General features: G+C 50.5%; 1 protein-coding gene across 4 annotated transcripts; it reads left to right on the forward strand.

Moving 5' to 3' along the window:
* Nucleotides 1-545: 545 nt before the first annotated feature.
* SLC25A10 (solute carrier family 25 member 10) lies at nt 546-17,225 on the forward strand. Of its 4 annotated transcripts, XM_084837800.1 has the most exons (12): nt 546-664; nt 2,583-2,910; nt 4,160-4,279; nt 5,372-5,486; nt 5,575-5,623; nt 5,916-5,957; nt 6,655-6,698; nt 11,431-11,501; nt 13,006-13,098; nt 14,282-14,359; nt 14,683-14,739; nt 15,246-17,225. In XM_084837800.1, exons 2-12 carry the CDS (start codon nt 2,758-2,760, stop codon nt 15,345-15,347), a joined length of 924 nt encoding a protein of 307 aa, XP_084693926.1. In that variant the 5' UTR covers nt 546-664; nt 2,583-2,757; the 3' UTR covers nt 15,348-17,225. The 4 variants fall into 4 exon arrangements, with proteins under 4 accessions (XP_084693926.1, XP_084693923.1, XP_084693925.1 ...); XM_084837797.1 differs by lacking the exon at nt 2,583-2,910; XM_084837801.1 differs by lacking the exons at nt 546-664; nt 2,583-2,910 and adding an exon at nt 2,362-2,426.
* Nucleotides 17,226-18,405: the final 1,180 nt, after the last annotated feature.

Below are 18,405 nucleotides of genomic sequence, written 5' to 3' on the forward strand. Positions count from 1 at the left end.
AATAAATGTTTTACTGATGTAAGACAGGTTTGCCTCCAAATGTACACTTGGCAGGGAGCCATGGCCAAGTACGCCTCTATTGCACGCTTTTCCTTTTTTGCACTCACACTTCCTATTTTTGAGGTCTTTGCCTATGTTAAGACGCACCCACCCACGCGCATATTAGGTGGACGCCTAACCAGCAACATCGTCGTGTGTGTCTGTGAAGCGTGAACCCTCAAAGATTAAGTCAAAAGGAGTTTTGCGGCTCGAGATGAACGGAGCCAGGAATTCCTTCCAGATTAGCGATGAGCTAAGGTCCCCTCGGGCGCTTGAATCCATCCCGGACGGGCGCCTGGAGAGAAGCGGGGCCATGTGTGGGCGGGGCGACCGCGGAGGGCGACGCCTACGGGGCGGGATGCGGCCCCGCTCCCCGCGGCGCTGCTCCGTGGGCCCCGTTGCCCGTTTAAGGCCTCCCTCCGCCTTGGGCCGGCGTTGCCCGTTTAAGGCCTCGGCGGCTGGGTGCGGAGCGGCGGCGAGGCGGGCTTCCCGGCTCCTCGGGGCGCAGGGCGGGCGGGCGCGGAGAGCCGGCGCGATGGCGGAGAGGCGCGTGTCTCGCTGGTACTTCGGGGGTCTGGCCTCGTGCGGGGCGGCCTGCTGCACCCACCCGCTGGACCTGCTCAAGGTGCGTCGGGGCGGACGACAGCGCCTGGGAGAAGGGGCTCCGCCGCGCGGGCCCCGCCCGCCGCCGCTGCTGCTGCCCCGCCCCGCCTCCGCAGACCTTGCTCGGGGCTGCAAGCCTTTCCCGGGAGGCGAAGGGGGCTGAGCCCCAGTCGAGCCTCCGGTGCAGCAGACGTGCCCAGGCAGGCTGCCTCTCCCCCGTCGCGCTTACGTCTAGGGCAGCCGAGCAGGAGTTGCGGGGAGGCGAGGCGAGGCGAGGCCCCGCTACCTGTCGCCATGGGGGCTGTCCTGTGCGGGCAGAAGCTTCCCCTTTCGCCTCCTCCTCCTCGGCGGCTGCAATGCTCCCTCCCTGCCATTTTGGCTCTGTGGCTACGAGGAAGTGCCTGCCCCGCCCCCACCGCTGACAAGTGCATTGAAGTCCGCAGTTGCCCGGGCAAGAGACGCTGGCCGCTGCTGGCCGCCTTTTCCTGGCACCGTCTGGTGTCTGGTTTCCTAGGAAGAGCAGACTGGCATCCGATGCTGTGCCCTGCAGGGCCTGGAGGCCTTGGCTCCCTTCCAGGATGCAGGGCCCCGGCAGCCTGGCTGCCGGAGCCCCCCATTGTCGCAGCCATCCGGTTGCGCAGTAGGCAAAGAGATCTCTTCAGGTGTAGTCTGTGTAGCTGCTGCACTCTTGGGTAGCATCTCCTTGGTTCAAGTGGCTGAGGCCTGCTTGGGCTGGTTCCTGAGCTAGGACTCCTGAGAGGAAGTCTAGTGGCAGCATCTCGTGGGATAAATGTGGGGCCTGCAGAAGCAAACGGGCCTGTTCAGCCCAGACTGCATCATATGGATCCCCCAAAAGTGACGTGAGATCTTGCCCTAAAGAGCAGACGCACAGAGCAGGAAAGGACCCATCCAAGGTCAGCGGGGAGAAATCATGAAGGGTCTCTCCGGATAATCTCAGAAAAAACACGGCTGTAATCAACAGATATGAGGTGGTTTCTTTGGGCTTGAAAGCTTTACTGCCCTGATATGGCAGCTTTTCTGCCTCTGTTTCGAAGCCTCAACTTCGAAGAGAGAAGAGAATTCACTTTGCAATGTTGACATAGGGGCAGGCAAATGAGCAGGGACGGAAAAAAGGAGCAGGCCCATCAGGGTTAGATGACGTGCTTCAGAGAATTGAAACAAAAGGCTATGGGGGCGGGGGATATGTGATTCCCTTATTGATCCTTAGCGAGTGCAGGGAACATCAGGTTTGGCACTATGGTTCCTGGCCCCGTCAAAACAAGGCCAACGCCAGCAGACCTCCCCTGGCTGCTCTCCATATCTTCCCCATGGAGGCCTGCCTGGTGTTCTGAGAATGGCTGTTCCAAGCCCTCCTGTTTCCCATTCCCTGCTTTTTGTCTTGTGAACCTGGAGCAGGCTTCCCCAATTGGGTGCCTTCCAGATATGTTGGACTACAACTCCTACCACTCTCAGCCAGCATGGCCATTGGCTGGCTGGGAGTGATGGGAGTTGTAGTCTGACACATCTGGAGGGCTTCCAGTTGGGGAAGGCTGGCATAGAGCAGCAGTGGTTTCAGTGCCTGAATTTTGGCCTTGCTCATAAGGGCTCCAGGGACTTATCTAGCTCCAGCACTTGCTGATCAAAATCAAGTGACAAAACTCAGTCCAAGGCTGCTTTAATGCTGATAGCGAGAGGATGAACAGGTCAAGCTGAATAATCTGGAAAGGCAGCTTGCTTGGGAGAGGAGTGTGTGAGGCTCTGGGGTTTCTTATGTCCAGCCACTGGTAAGTTGATAGGCAAATCCTGCTCTACAGTCCTCACCCTGTTCTGAGCTTTAGGCCTGTTTTGCCTGGTCCTATGTGGGGGAACATTCCTTTCCCGTGCAATGGACTGGCACGTGAATGCCAGCACGAAGCCGCTAACCCTGGACATTCCTGCAGGTTTCAGCCTCCATCCCTGCCTGTGCCGCCAGCTGCTGGATGAGCAAATTCCAGCTCCATCCTCCACAATAGATCTTTGAGCTGCTGCTGGCTGCCTGGGAACACTGCCCATCTTGGTGACATCTGCCTCTTCGCTGCCCTCTCCTGGCAGCCAGTCCTTCTGCAGCCTCTGCTGATGTGGATTTCCATCAGGGCTGCTTCAGGCCACTTACTTGTTCAGGGAAGTGGGCCTGGATCTTACTCTTTCTTTTATGAACCATGTGTTTCCAGATGGTCAGAGGGTGTTGTGGAACTATTTCATCTTTTTCTTCATAGCAGATTTTCTGTGGTAAGAAAAAAGATGGAGAAAGCAGTGGGAAAACTCAGGGGGGTCACGTATAGAAAATAATCATGTTTAGACACCCCTTAAATGTCCAAGAATGAGGCAAGTTGATGGTGTGATAAAAGCCTCATCTGAAAGCACTCCAAGGCTCCAGAACAATCTTTGCCAGCTTGGTGCCCTCCAAATGTTTTGGACTTCAACTCCCATCAGCCCCAGTTGTCAGGGATGTTGGGAGTTGTGATGGGATGGCACAAGGCTGGGGTTGGGAGGGTGTGTGGAAGTGTTTTTGCTGTTTTCTTCTTGTGTCCAATGCTAACACCACCACCTCCTCTTGCCTGATCCTTCCAATGGAGGAGGCTGCCAGGAGTTTTGGTTTTTATCAGCTTGGGGGCCTTTCAACGGGATGTGGCTGTACTATAAACATCAGCTGCTCCACAGCAAGACCTGGGAGTTTGCATGTGGGATGGTAGTCTGGTAACTACTGTTGAGCTGCAGTTGCAGACTTGTCTTTCTGCAAAGAGCAGGTCCTGTTGGGCTAGTCAGACATCCTGATTGAGAGGAATGGGTTTTGTGGGAGCAAGGCAACTAAAAGTCTGCCCTGAATCTTATACCAGATTCTGGGCAGAGGGAGAAGACCGTAAAATGTTTATACTGTAAACTCACACGTTACTGGCTTGTGTGTGGCCAAGGATTAGGGAGTGGAACTGGAAAGACAAATAATAGATTCTGCACAGAGATGTGGAGGCCTGGGGCGGGAAACAGATTTAGGGTGCAATCGTATGCATGTGTAGGCAGAAAAAGTCCTACAACTCCCAGCATGATCCAGCCAGTCGTGCTGACTGGGTCATGCTGGGAGTTGTAGGACTTTTTTCTTTCTAATCATGCATAGGATTGCACACTTGTTAAAAAAAATAATGCATTTTCAGTTTTTCCCCAAGGACTAAAAAAAACCATTTCCCCCTGTTTCCCCCCAGTTTTTCACATCTCTAGTTCTGCAGAACTTTTCTGCTTTAGAACTGGAAAAAAATACATCGTAAGCTTTGGTGGACAGTATCCCCTAGCTTGGTCTATACCTCCAAATGCAAGCTTTCAAATGGATGTTAAAATGAATTCCTGTTTGGGGGGTGGCGACTTCATAGACTTGCATCAGAGAAACACATGCAGATGTGCTGCAGTGCCTGCAGATGCCCTCCTGAGAATGAGAGGAGCCCAGCAATCCAGCCTGACCCATTTGCTGCCTGCTTTTTCCACCTAGGTCCATCTGCAAACCCAGCAGGAGGTGAAGATGCGCATGACGGGGATGGCGGTGCGTGTGGTTCGCAGTGATGGCTTCCTAGCACTCTACAACGGGCTTAGCGCCTCCCTTTGCCGACAGGTGAGCCCTAGGCTGCTGCAAAGGTTGCTGCTGCGGCCCGTTCAGTCCTGCTCCTTGTGTGGGAGGGCCTTCGCATGCCCACTTCTCGGTTTCATCCTTGCCAGCGGGAGTTCTGCCGCTTCTCCCAGTGTCTTCCCAAGGTCCAGGCTGTGCCACAGATTCAGCACCGAGATGGCATTCAGCCTCGCAACCAGAGGTTTGTGACTTCTGTAGTCCTGCACTGTCTCTGAAAGCGGCTGATAGAATGTAAAGACCGTAGAGTCCAGTAGCCTCTGCCATCTGGGCAGGTCAGGTCAGGTCTCGGAGCAGGAATGTCTGAAATGAAGCACGTCCTACTAACTAGGCAACCTCCCACCTGAGCCTGTGGTGAATCAGGATGAGGAGAGACAAGCTGGGAGCAGCAGCAGCCGTCTGTTCCATTGCTTCCACCTTCCTTCTTAGTATCCTGGTCATCTAGCAGCATCTGACAGTTGCAATGGCTCCCCCACCCCCCTGCACCGAGATCTCTGCCGCTTCTCCCTCAATGGCGCATGAGCATCCTAAATCCTAAAAACAGGGTCAAGAGATTTTTCTGTGGCTTCTGCAGTTACACGTCCCAAATCGGTTGTGTTTTAATCTTGTTCTAGCTGTGAATTTCCCAGCAGCTGGGATGAAGTTGGACCCTTCTGTAGCAAGCAGGCACCGGGGGAAAGGTGGCGTCACTTGGGGCCGTACCTGCAGCATATACTTCTAGGTCAGCCTACCCCAGCCTGGTGCCCTCCAGATGCGTTGGACTACAATGTCAGTCATCCCCAGCCACTAGCTAGTGGCTGGGGATGATGGCAGTTGTGGTCCAACACATCTGGAGGGCACCAGGCTGGGGTAGGCTGACCTAGGCAATGACTGTTGAAAAGGAGAATGCCGCGATTCCCAGGGGTACGTGTGTCATGTGCACAGTGATGCAAAGGCTGTGGCCATACATGTGTGGGGGGCTGGACAGTTGCAAAGCTGGTGACTGTGGCTGGAGTGTGATTTTTCAGGTGCGGTTGCCATGTGCCGGGAAGGGCCAGGCCCAGGGCTGTCATCCTGGTGTGCCTCTTTCTGCTTCCTCAGATGACGTACTCCCTCACCCGCTTTGCCATCTATGAGACCGTGCGGGACCACTTGAGCCAGGGTGCCCAGGGGCCAATGCCCTTCTACCAGAAGGTGCTGCTAGGTGCAGTAGGAGGTGAGCCGGGACGTGGCGAGTGCAGGATGAAGGGCCAGATCAGGACAGGCTGCGCAGTCCCCTTTCACCAGCTGTTCTCTGGTTGCAGGTTTCACAGGCGGGTTCGTGGGGACCCCAGCTGACATGGTGAATGTCAGGTCAGTGTCTCTTCCCCTTTCCCTATGGCTGTGAAAAACCTTTCCCTGCTCAGCTCCCCATGATCCACTTGGTTTATCCTTAAGAGGGTCCTATGCTGGGAGGGGATGGGGAACAAAAGAGGAGAATCCTTTTGGCACAGCACCTCTCCTGAAATCCCACACAGTCTGGACAGTTTAACCTCTCTGCTACTTACCTTACTGTTGAGCAAACTCTACCACATTGTGGGGCAATGGGATGTGCAGGGCTTTTCTCTCCCCCAGTCTCCTTACAGCTATAATGTTCCTTTTCCAGGATGCAGAATGACATGAAACAGCCGGCACATCTGCGGCGCAAGTGAGTCTCTGGGTTGCGGTGGGTGGGATGAAGGAACCACACAAGTACGGGACAGGCAAAGAAGAGCATTGGGGAGGAGGGGGGCACCCTGTGAAAGCTTTTATTAAGAGATCGGCTGGTCCCCTACCAGCCTGCTCGGTTGCTGCACTCATCAGGAGATGCCCTCCTGATGGTACCCAAGATTTCGGAGGTCTAGTCCATCATGGCTTTAGTGTAATAATGCCCATGCTCTGGAACTCCCTATCAGTACAAATTAGACAGGCGCTGATCTTTCTGGGGCTTCGGCATCTACTGAAAATGCACCTTTTCCAACAGGCATTCCCAGGAAGGTAATCTTGTCCTCTGTATGAAGACTTGTTTTTGTATATCGTTTAAATGTTTCTTTAATGCAAGCAATTCATAAATACTGTTAAAGAAATAAATGTAGCCCTGCTTATTGTATCAAAGCTGTACAGCCACAGAGGGAGGGGCAGCATCTATCAAAGCATCCAGCGTTCAAAGCTTGAGATACTTCTTTGAAGCAGGGTGGCACCCCTGGCAATCAAACCACACCAGTGATCTAAGTCAGGCCTGCCAGAGCCATAACCCCACACAATTGAAGCCTACGGTGGTGGCCAGCCATATGTGGGTGCAGTGTGGTGATTGTGAGTTCATTGGGATAGGTTCAGGCTGCTGACTGTCTCTCCTTGCTTCCCAGCTACTCGCATGCTCTGGATGGGCTGTATCGGGTGTTTCGCGAAGGTAAGAACTTGATCGGTGCACAGCAGGCCAAATTGTAGTTCTGAGAGGCCTTGTGGGTGGGGAGCTCTCCTTGAATGAGATGAGTGGATGTGGAGGAGAATCTGCTACGGTATCCGTCCCTTTGCTATAGGAAGTGAGAGCCCACTAGGTTAGAGGGCCAGTCCGGGGCTACAGGGAGCAGATGGCATGGAGCAGTCCCTTGGGAATGGGCAAACAATCAGAGGCAAACACCCTGGAAATGAAAGCGGTGGCTGTGTATGTGTGTGTGTGCGCACGCACGCGCTTGCACGCACACAGGAGGTACAGGTAAAGGCCTCTTGTAATGACCCATGTTGTGACTGATGACATTAGGTGCTTACCAACTTGAGTATATGGTCTCGACTGCTGGACCCTAGGAGAGAGGGGATGAGTAAGTTGTCTAGGAGTGTGAAGGAATACACTGATCTGGAGTACACAGGTGGAATCCTGGGTATAAGAGGTTGACTGCATCCTTGGCTTTTAGGCTCTTGGAGGAGGTGAGCATGTAGAGGCCTGGGTACAGGGACAGAAGATCTAATAGAGTTGTTCCTCCAGATCTAGGGGAAAAGAGAGAGATCAGCAGGTGGAGAAATAAGGTGGGGGGAAATCTCCACGGGGATGAGTTTAGTTTGCTCTCCACTTTGTTGCAGTTTTTACTGGAGTCGAATCTGCTCTGTCTGGGGACACACGGGGGTCGAAAACCTGGATTATCCCAAAGCTAGCCTGGAGCTCTTGGCAGGTCACATGGCAGTTTACCACGAATTGTGGGTGGCTACAGGGTGGGGTGTCATCCACATCATTACCTAGAGAGCCTGTTCCCTCCCTCCCACTCTCACCTTGTTCCGCCCCTTCTGCCTTCTCTGGCCAGTGTGTGTGTTAGCACCTCCACCCTCCCTAACCTATGTCTAACCCTCCCCACCCAATTTTTAAAATGTATTTTCCCTCTAACCCTGCAATAGCTCAATAGTGACAGGACTAAATGCGCAACAGTGACTCCTCACATTACCGCATTAGTGGAGGCGCTCAGTCACTTCAGGTAGCCCGCTTTCAATCTGTAGCATTCTCCCCCCACCCTTCTGGGCATGTTTACTCAGAAGTAAGAAATAAGTCTTGCTCCCCTGCTGTGAAAGGGTTAAAGGCTAACTGTAGTAGCTTCTCAGCTGTTTGTTACAAAATCACTTCTCAGTTTTATTGCTTTATCGCAGTAACAATCTTACCTTCTCATTGCAAGCAGGGGGAAGGAGGAAGGCGGGGTGGTGGTGGAAGCAGTAGGCAAAAGTGCACACATGGGGAAAAATAGGGTGGGTAGCAGTAACTCCACAGCAGATTGTTGGGATGCAGTGAAATTGGGGTGGGGGAGCTAGAAATGGGGAACATTGCAATCCTATACATCTCTACTTAGAAGTGAGCCCCATTGGGTTAAATGGGGCTTCCTCCCCTGTAAGTGGTTTTAGATTACAGCCAACTTCTCCCAGAGGAGTTCTGAGGAATATTAATAATAACAACAACAACGATGATGATGATGAGGAGGAGAATCCCTTCCAAAATGGGCAAGCTGAAATAAGAATTTGAAGAGACGCCTGGGAATCAGGCTTCCTGCACTGAGCAGGGGGTTGGACTCGATGGTCTTGTAGGCCCCTTCCCACCCTATGATTCTATGAACTCTATAAGACTTGTTTGTGTACACAGTCCTCCAGAGCTCCCCCCACCCTAGCAATCTGCTTCAAATTTTACATAACAGAGAAACTACAGAACATAAAAGAAGCACAACCAATAGTGATCTAAAAGAGCAAGGGAGAAGTGAAAGAGCACTTTAGAGTTATTACACTTACCCTTTAACTCTTTCACTGCAGGGGAGTGAGGTTTATTTCTTACTTCTTGGTAAACATGCACAGAAGGGGCGGGGGGAAATGTTAAAGATTGAAAGCAGGCTAGCTAAAGTGATTTGAGTGTCCCCACTACTGTGGTAATATGAGGGGTTCTTTGATGTGCTCTGGTTTCTCAGTTATTATGTAAAATCCTATCTCCGCTTTATTGCAGTAATGTTCTTTCCAGTTTACTGGAGCATTTATAATGTAGTAGCAGTGGGGAGCCTGGACAGGGGCGGGAAACAAGTCTCACTCATTGGTCTCCCCCTGTCCCATACCCAACTTGTAAATAACTCCACTCTCCTGCAGGCAACTGTGGTTGGTGAAACTGGAGCACTTACTTCGGGTTCACGATGGAGTGGCAATGCGCTATTTTGACGTTGTGCTCTTAAGGGGATTTTTTTTTAAAGGTAGAGGCTGCCAAGCACAGCGCACCTATACCTTCAGGGGGATGGCTGCCAGAGGTTAGTGGTAGGCAAGGTGAAGTAAATACCACGAGGTAGCTCAGAACCCCTGAATGGCCAGCTGCAAAATGGCGGAAACATCAGGGAAACACAGGGAGGGGAAACATTAGGGGAACACCCCTTGGCCGGGGTCAGTAAGGTCATGGCCAGGTGAAAGACACACCCCTGGGCAGGGCTATCACGCTGATGTAAATGCGGTGGGTTGGTACACACCACAACAGAAGTGCAGACAAGCCGAATTAAGCAAAACAATCGGACTAAAAGCAGTCTCAGAAAAAACGGTTTTTCCACAGAAATCTCCAGGGTGGTTGTGAGATGACCACAATGTGACGTGCCCCAAACGACCTCTAAACGCAGACATCTTGCAGTAAATTGCTCAAGGAGGCACCCTCCGCTCCTTGTGCCTCTAATGCCCATTGCTAGGGTGAGTAGTGGTAGTTTCCTACTCCCAGATGATGCTCTAGGAATCAAGGAGAAAGGACATGGAACTGAGAGTCTCTAAGACACCCACTCTAGCCTGGTCCATGTTCAGTGTGGCTTCCTCCCAAGCAAGTGTTCATAGAATGGCTGCCAAACTTGGTTGGGAGGCCAGTTGCCAATCTCGCTTGGTGAAACGGCGCATGAGCACAGATATACAATCCGGCCCGGTCCAGGGACAACAGCCCCCACCCCCATCCCTGTGGGAGTGTACTGGATGGGAGGCCCTAGAAAGTATGATTAGTGACCCATTAACGAGATCTGACCTTGACTTCCAAAATAAATAAATAAATACATCTGCTGAAACATTTGGGTCAACAGCAGGAACTTAAGCAAAGGAAGTCTCTAGGCTGCTTCCAGGCAGGTGGCATTTAGCACTAATAAATGGCTCTTCCACTCTAAGCTACAAGTGAAATTGCAATTGACTTTCAACGCTATTGGGGATTAGTGCACTTTTTCTGTATGTTTATCTCAGTGTGTTCTGTCCACACCATTGGGCGTGACATAGCTGCCATGGGTGGGGAAAGTGAAGGTCCAATTAGCGGAGCAGCTATTTTGAAGAAGGAAAATGTTCTGAGTGATCCTTTAAAAAACACGTTTATTTAGTGCTAAACAGTTATTAATATATAAGCATGATTGCCCATTACTGTCCGTGAGATGTAAAAAATCCACCAAAGTGTTTAAACATTTCTGATCCAAAGCAAATATTAATTAGAAAAATAAATGCATTACTAACATGCCAGTCACAGAAAACATTTCAGCATTAAAGATTGATTTTTTTAAAAATAATGGGGTTCTAAAATGGTGTCCACTACAAAAGATTATTGTGAATATGTGTTGAGCCGTGATAAGTTCATCTGCTGGATGCCTCACTGCACATGTCAAAATCATGTCTCTTAAAAAGAGGGACTTTCTGCAGTAAGAAAAAAAGATGAAAGAAACGCTGGGAAAATATGGGAGGATTACAAATGGATGGCAGAGGGTGCTTCCAGAGGGATGGCTCCTAGCACTATCAATCAAAAGCCATTGTACAGCTATTTTTTCTCCTTAATGAATTTTTTTGTGGAAAGAAAAACGATGGAAGAAACAGTGAGGAAACACAGGAGGGTTAAAAATGGAAGGTGACGTTGTCTTAAGCCCCAGTATAATTCCGTGAATGAGGCAGAGCCATTGCACAATAAAAGCCTGGTCTCAAAGCACCCGATGTTATATGAACCCTTTACAGAATGTGCATGGCAATTCCACACTAAGCATCTATTGTGGAATCAGCCCTATATCCAAAGAGCACTCCTCTCCTGGCACAATTACATTTAAAAGTCAGCTCCTGGAACAGCATGGAGAATGCTTCTGTATCAGCCAATCCTGTCCCTTGCTGATTAATTTCTGTAGTTGTGTCTCTTCCAAAGGCATGTAATAGAGGCTGTTATCTTCCCTGATGTTTTGATATCTAGCAACGTATTTATTTGTTTCCTTTAAATCTTTCAGCCTTGGATACATTATTGTGATAGGGCATCAGTATCTTTGACGATGATGGCACCCTATCAGGTTTTTTTGATCTTCCAGCTTTGGCCAAATGTTCAGCTATTCCATTCCCATTAAAACCAACCCGTGATTGAATTCAGTGAAGTGATGTATTGATCTGCTCTGCTCTTCAAGCCTCCCTTGTAAATTGTATCTTTACAGCATCACTGTATTTTTGGGAGCAACAGGGAATATCCATTCCTGAGCAATGCTTTGTGGGTGAGAGAGTGGTGTTTGCAAAAGAGAAGTTCATAGGTGGAAAGCACAACTCTTTCTAGACCTGGTTTTAGGGGGCAGAATTTGGGGGGACAGCATCCAAGTGAAGGGGCTGATGGGAATTCCTGCTCTGTAAATTCCATGCCCTGCTCCCTTTTGTCTTTACAGAGGGGTTGAAGAAATTGTTCTCGGGGGGAACAATGGCATCAAGTCGAGGGGCCCTGGTTACTGTTGGACAGGTAAGAATCCAGCACAGTCATAGTTACTGTTGGACAGGTAGGAATCCAACACAGTCATAGTTGCCTGTTGATGCACAGCTGAATGCACCCATAAGTATTCTGTAATTGTTATGTTTTTATTGCATTTCAATGTATTGTTTTAATTATTTTAATTGGCTCTGTAAACAGCCCGAAGTGCCATTTTGGTAGAAAGGTGGGGTACAAATAAATAGATACAATAAGCGCGCGCATCCAACTAGGCATATCACCACCATAAGGCACCCAGGGCCCTACATAAATCTCCCCCAATCTGGTACCCTCCAGCTGTTTTGGACTACAATCCCTAGCGTTCCTGACTATTGGCCATACAGGCAGGAGCTGATGGAAGTTGAAGTCCAAGACATCTGGAAGGCATCAGGTTGGAGAAGGCTGTCCCACGTGCATACCCTCTTCTTGGCATATGCATGCAAATGGCTGACACGTTCTCTAGTCACCTGGAGAGGGGTAATAGGATGGAGTGGAAGTTCTGTCCAGAATCAGTGAGGTGTAATAGAAGTATCACCTCCTCTTCAGGTGCTGGGGGGTGAGATGTGGAGTCCAGGAACGGTCTTCCACTGTCTGTCTGTCAAGAGCCTGTTTTCTTACTAAGAGGCATAGACAAGCTGCTTTAGGACAGTCATGTTCAGAAGGGAGTGTGTGTTTGCAAAATCTGCAGGTAGAAGACCCTACAGCAAGATGTGCTACAGAAATCTAAGAGAATTGGCAGGCCTATGAGATCCCAGGAGATTGGAGGTCAGGGACTCATGCTTGTCAGAAGTGTGTGGAAGAGTGACGTTAATTTTTTTACCCAGGATGTTAAAATATTTAAGACACCTCTTTTTTCCCCTGTGGGACAAGAGTTAACTGACTGAGCATAGGTTCCTTTGGACTCCCTCTATCTCTCTGGGGCAGCAAAAACAGTGGTGGTTTGTGGATGAACATCTAGTAATTGCTTTTTCAGATGGTGAGGCGGGGGGAGATTTATGTGATGACCTCACATCTGTGTCAAGAGATCAGAAATAAGTTAGAGGAGCCTTCCCCAACCTGGTGCCCTCCTGATGTGTTGGACTGCAACCCCCATCATCCCCCAGCCATTTAATCTGAGCTGACTGGGGATGATGGGGTTGTAGTCCAACACACCAGGGGTACCAGGTTGGGGAAGGCTGGTTCAGGGAGTTTGATCCTGTGTCTCACAGCCCATCTGTGTCTCTGCCGTCTGGGCTGGGCTTGGGGACTTGATAACAGGGTTGTCTTGCTGGGAGCATGGATGGGACAGGAGACCTGCTTCCTGGGGACACTGAGGGGCTTGAGGATCAGTGACAGTTTTGCAGCTTGTCCTCCTGGCATGCTGCAAGGGCTGTTGTCACGGCCGTGCCTGATCCCTCAGGATCCGATGGAGGGAAGGCAACTGGGCCCAGCACCCAGCCCATCTGCTTGCTTGTGGGCAAATTTGGGGCCAGCCTTACCATTTTCTGCTTCTTTGCAGCTCGCCTGCTATGACCAGGCTAAACAGTTGGTTCTTGGGACTGGTTTGCTCTCTGACAATATTTTCACCCATTTCTTGGCCAGCTTTATCGCTGTAAGTACATCTCTGCGTGTGGGTGCAAGCCCAGGGAGATGGACGTGTGTGTCCATTAGTTGGGGTTGCAGCGGCTGGTTGTGTTAGAATCCAAGATCCTGATGCTCAATCCACCTCCTCAGGGAGGTGGAGATCCAAACTCAGGTCCACGGAGCTGCTGAAGATGTGAATGTCCAAGTCCTTTCCTACAAGAATCTCAGTCTGCACTTCAAACCTGAAAAGCTCATGGTTTTAACATACAGTTGTCTGGCGACTGAGCCATGGGAGAAATCTGGTAGACCAGAGCTGCACAAGTGGTGGTCCACCAAGCCAAATGCAGCATATGGCAGACCACCTCCTGTTTTTGCCTCCTGGGTAAGATTGCAAAACTGGAGTGTTAAGTGCCGGCCAGCTGCCATACTCGGCTGGGGGCTGTGATTTGGCTAGGTGGGGTCATACAGTGTTCAGGCCTCTACGAGACCAGTGAATCACCCTCATTTTAATGCAACTGCTATTAAACGCCTTCTTAGTCCTGGTAGTGTACTAGGCAGCATTTGGAAGCGGTATAGATTAGGATTAGGATTGATGGAGATTAGGATTGATGGAGATGGGAGAGGGCAAGGCTTGAGAAAGGAGCAAGAAGGATGGGTGAAAGGGAAGATGGAACTGGTAGCAGACAGTGCAGAATAGATGAAGGCACAATGGTCCTGAAAGGGCTTTGCAGAAGAAGTGGGATTTATGGAGGGCTTTGAAGGGAAAGAGAGAATTAGATGAAAGGGTGAAGTTGGCTCTTCCAGGTCTTGGGAACAGTATAGCAGAAAGCACTAGAGGGCACCATAGATTTCCATTCCTCCTGTGTGGGTCATGTGAGAAGCTTGCATGGTCTCTTCCTATTTGATCTGCTCCCTGGCTGAAAACGGGTGACTATTTATCACGTTATGATTTTATTTAATGTAACTGCTTGGTAAACCAGCTGTCTGTGTTGTCTTTCCCAAGTGATCTTGCTATTCACTTGCTGCTTCTCTGGATTTCTAATCGCATGCAGAAGGTGTGGCAAGATTTTCTTAACTATTTGGCTGGGCAAGATAGGTGACCAGCTTACCTAGTGGTCACAGGCACACCCCATCCTACAATGCAACACACACCTTGCTCTCTAGCCCAGGATCTCAAAACGTCTGTTGTCCCCCCCCCCCCCAAACTGCAGGGAGGATGTGCCACATTCCTGTGTCAGCCCTTGGACGTACTAAAGACACGCCTTATGAATTCCCAGAGTGAATATCGGGTGAGTGGTCTGATCCCCACGGCTACCCAGATTGCCAGCCTCTTGATTCCTTTACTTGGTGCTTGCCTGCATTCTGCATCTTTTATAGGCATCACTGGCCTTCTGCCTGGCTTATTGTAGTTCTTCTTTGTTTTTGCTGCTGCGGCTTGACACGTACCCCTGACACGTACAGGGCATCATCCTGGCTGCTGCAGTGTCTCATCGGTTTGTGATAGCCAGAGCACTGAGCCTAGTAAGAACAGGGACGGGTTCTTCTGTACATTAAGCAAAATGTGTTTGGGCGCGCACTGAGTTCTTTCCATTTTTGTTTTGTTTTGTTCCAGGGTGTCATGCACTGCGCAATGGAGACTGCCAAGCTTGGACCATTGGCTTTTTATAAGGTAATGTGGAAGAAATAGGAGCAGCCATGGGCAACTGTGCCAAGTAGATCAGGTGCACAATGCAGACAGCGTACGTTCCAGCCCTGCGGTAATTTCTGGTGCCTCCTGCATTCCTTCCCTACCAAGCACTAGGAGCCATTTGTCTTCAGTCTGGTTGCTTCCCTTCAACCAAGCTGGCTTCAAATGGGAAGAGTTGCCAACCCTACATTGCACTTCCCCCCATTACCCCAGTGCTGCAGCCACATGCCAGACTACTTGGACTTTAGGGCAAGGACAAGCAAGCCGCATGAGGCTTACTGCTCCAGTAACTGGTTCAGGGCAGATTCCTACCTGCTCCAAGGCTAGATGTGGGAGCAAAACCTGGCCGTTTTGGTTTTGCCAGCCACCTTCCTGTTTTTCGAGCCCCACCATCCCTTCCCGCTTCAGCGGTTGTCAGAGAAGGTCTGAGCTCTGTGGCCAAGTCGCCAAGGCTGGCAGAAACTGACCCTCCCCTTTTCCTCTTCCAGGGCCTGGTTCCTGCCGGCATCCGTTTGGTCCCTCACACTGTGCTCACCTTTGTCTTCCTGGAGCAGCTGCGCAAATATTTTGGGATCAAAGTGTTGGCCTGAGGGGGAAAGGGCCTGCCTAGCTAGAGACATGAAAGACAGCCAGGAAGGGGCTGGGGGGGACAGGGGCCTGGAAAGCGGGATTCCCCCAGTGCCCAGGCGCCACACATGATCCCTTGTCAGGGTGCCGCAGTCATACAGTGCCCTCCCTGGTGCCATGGCACCAGCTGACGTCTCACCGAATGCCCCTTTTGAGTGCCTGACAGTCTCACAAGGACTAGCCAACACTTTCATGTTGTTTGGTGCCTGATGGCATAGCAGCCAGCCAATTAGAATTTTCTCCTTCAGTGCCCAAGAGCAGCGAGTGGCCAATCCCTAAATGCCTTTCTCCTGTCCCCAGCAATCTATGAACACCTCCATTCCCTGCCCATCAGTGCCACAATACTGTCTCCAGTGCTGAACTCCTGCTGATCCTGTAGCATTCCTCTCCTGTCACCTGACAGCCACACCATGCCCTTGCCTACCAGCCAGCATTCCAACAACTCATCTGCTATGTTTCCTACTTGTCACGAGGGCCCTGCAAGCCTGCGGTGCTCCTCTTCTGTGCCATGGGCAGAAACTTGCCACACCCACAAACCTCGTTTCTTCCTCCTCCCCCCCGCCCTCCCGGTCTCATTTCCCTTTCGTGTTGTCATTCCTTTGGGGAGGGGCAGTAGCCTCCTCCCAGTCATCTGGCCGTGCTGGGCACTCTTTTCTCCCAGAGTGGAAGAGTGTCTGCATCCATGTGGGAGGCAGGATCTTAACTGTAATTTCTTTGTCTGTTTTTCACTGTTTACGATTAGGAGTACAGTGAACTGGAAACAGGGTTCTGGTAGCCACTGAGGGCAGATGATAGCAATACACTAGGGAGGCAGAGATCCTCTTCGTCCCTCGGTGTCCCAGATTCTTAAAACCTTTTTGAAACAACAAGACTTCCCTCACTGCATCCAGCCTGTGTCCTTTTTCCTACCTCAGTCTCCTCTTACCCTCAGGTCTACGTCTGAGGGTCGGATGGTCCCTTGTATTTACCGTCTGTAACTGGAAGTAGTGTAGTGCAAGCAACACATCCCGCCCCACTCCAAATCTGTTGCAGGCCTAGCATCTCCTACCTCCTGCTTTGAAATTCAAACCTTGCTCAGCCAAAGCCTCCTGAAACCAAAGGGCCCCATCTGGGCCTCCTACCAATGAGAGTGGAGAGCAGGCCTCTGAGGTACTGCTAACTAGCAGAGGCCAAGTAAGCTCACCCAGGCGGAGAGAACTTTCTAACTGCATGTAGCACCTTTCCTGTAGCCCAGATAAGCAGGGTCATTGCCTACTTAAATTCAGAGGTGGGAGGGGGGAAGGACACTGGGGGGGGAGTACATGGAATTGTCATAAATCAGTTAGCCCAGCACAAGGGATAATATGGTCCATACTGTGCCTATGGGATGGGCTAAAGTTGCCAGGCAGGAGGCCCTCTATTTACTAGGACTACTTTAGTAAGGCCCCATTTGCGGGCTAGGTCTCCATGCTGGGCCTGCCCAATTTCTTCTCGGGCAGTTCCTCTGAGCCTTTGGGTAGCATTGGAGGACGCCTAGGAGGCTGCAGAGTCTCCCCGCATTGCCTTGCTTTACTGTGATGTTGATGAGACCCTGCTGTAGCACTGATTTATTATTATTTTTATGCCTCTGGATCTGGCCCATCCTGGACCTTGCCTGATGGTTGTGTCTGCTGTTTGTCCCTTGTTGCGGCGGCCTTTTACTGCCAGTCTGCTCACCCACCAGCATGTGGAAGGCCTTCCTGCCATGTGCTCAGTGTCATTCCAAGGAGTGATGATCCTGGGGGATCTGAGAACCAGAACAAGCGATCAGCACTTTTGTAATGATGACAATAAAATAATTGCGCAAAGGAGGTGTTACTCATTCTTGGAGTGCCAGTCCCTTTGAAACAGATCACATCATTTTCATCCTCAAATTCAGGATGTTGGAAGATTTGAATATTGCATTTTTGAATACCAGTTGCAAAATCTTAGTGGAAAACTGATTGCAGTGGTGAATATTGGGGCGGCAATGTGAAATTTGACTAGTAAAACAGGGTGACAACTTGCCCCTGGAGCTAGTTTTTCAAGACTACTGAAAATCTTCAGCTGTTTGTAATTTTAAATTACCTTAAAAGTGAGACAGTCAGCAAGTTTAGTTTAATTTTTTTTAGCCTTACTTCTTTTACAAAAGAGAAAAGAGGATGGCGGGCAAGACAGTGATAATTCAACTTCCCTCTTCTTGTCTTCATTACATGCAACATACTTATCCAGCGTAGTTGGGGAAGAAGTGGATCAAGACCAGACCTAGTCAGTGAAGCAGGCTGCTTCAGACGGCAGAATTTAGGGGATTAGAGGAAGACAGGAAGGAATGTATGTCTGAATGGTGTAGCAGGACCTTTTCAAGCAGCCTCCCCCAATATGGCGCCCTCCAAGTGTGTTAAACTACAAATCTTATCATCCCCAATGTGCAGCCACACTGGCTATTGTAATGCAGTGCATTTGGAGGATGCCAGGTTGGCCCTAGCATGGCCTGGTAGGTGGGGGGAGCAACATTTGATGCTTCTCTTCAAGCGACAAAATGTCTTGTGCTGGCCCTCAAGGCAGCAGCCACAGCAGGGTCTCGCTTGCCTTCTCTTGTTCTAGCAGCTCTGCACTTCTCCTATTCCATATGTTCCTAAGATACAAAGCAGAGTGCAGGGAGCTTAATGGAGAGAGGCCTGATGTGAGTCCCTTTATTATGTGCACCAAATAGCCTAACACCAGATAGCGAGTTCATGGCAGAGGTGAAATTCTAAGTGGCGGGGGCAGCAGCTTCCTGGTTCACAACACAGTCTCTTAGCTATGAGGCTTCACTGGTTCTTGACAACTCTTACACAATTCTTGGCTTTGGGTTCCAACAGGCAGCCCTGTTCTTTGACAAACAGAGCACGGGGTTGGTTGGCAGTTCTCAATAAGGGCTCTGCTGGGGTGGCTTGGAGGGCACTGCTAGTTCCAAAGCCTCCACTCCAGTTACGACACATATGTCTGGCTGGTGTCTGAACCACAGGTGCTGTTCCTCCCTGC

This window comes from Heloderma suspectum, chromosome 2, assembly GCF_057233095.1.
Source record: "Heloderma suspectum isolate Gila_16-S chromosome 2, 16-S_ref, whole genome shotgun sequence".
NCBI classification, from domain to species: Eukaryota; Metazoa; Chordata; class Lepidosauria; order Squamata; family Helodermatidae; genus Heloderma; species Heloderma suspectum.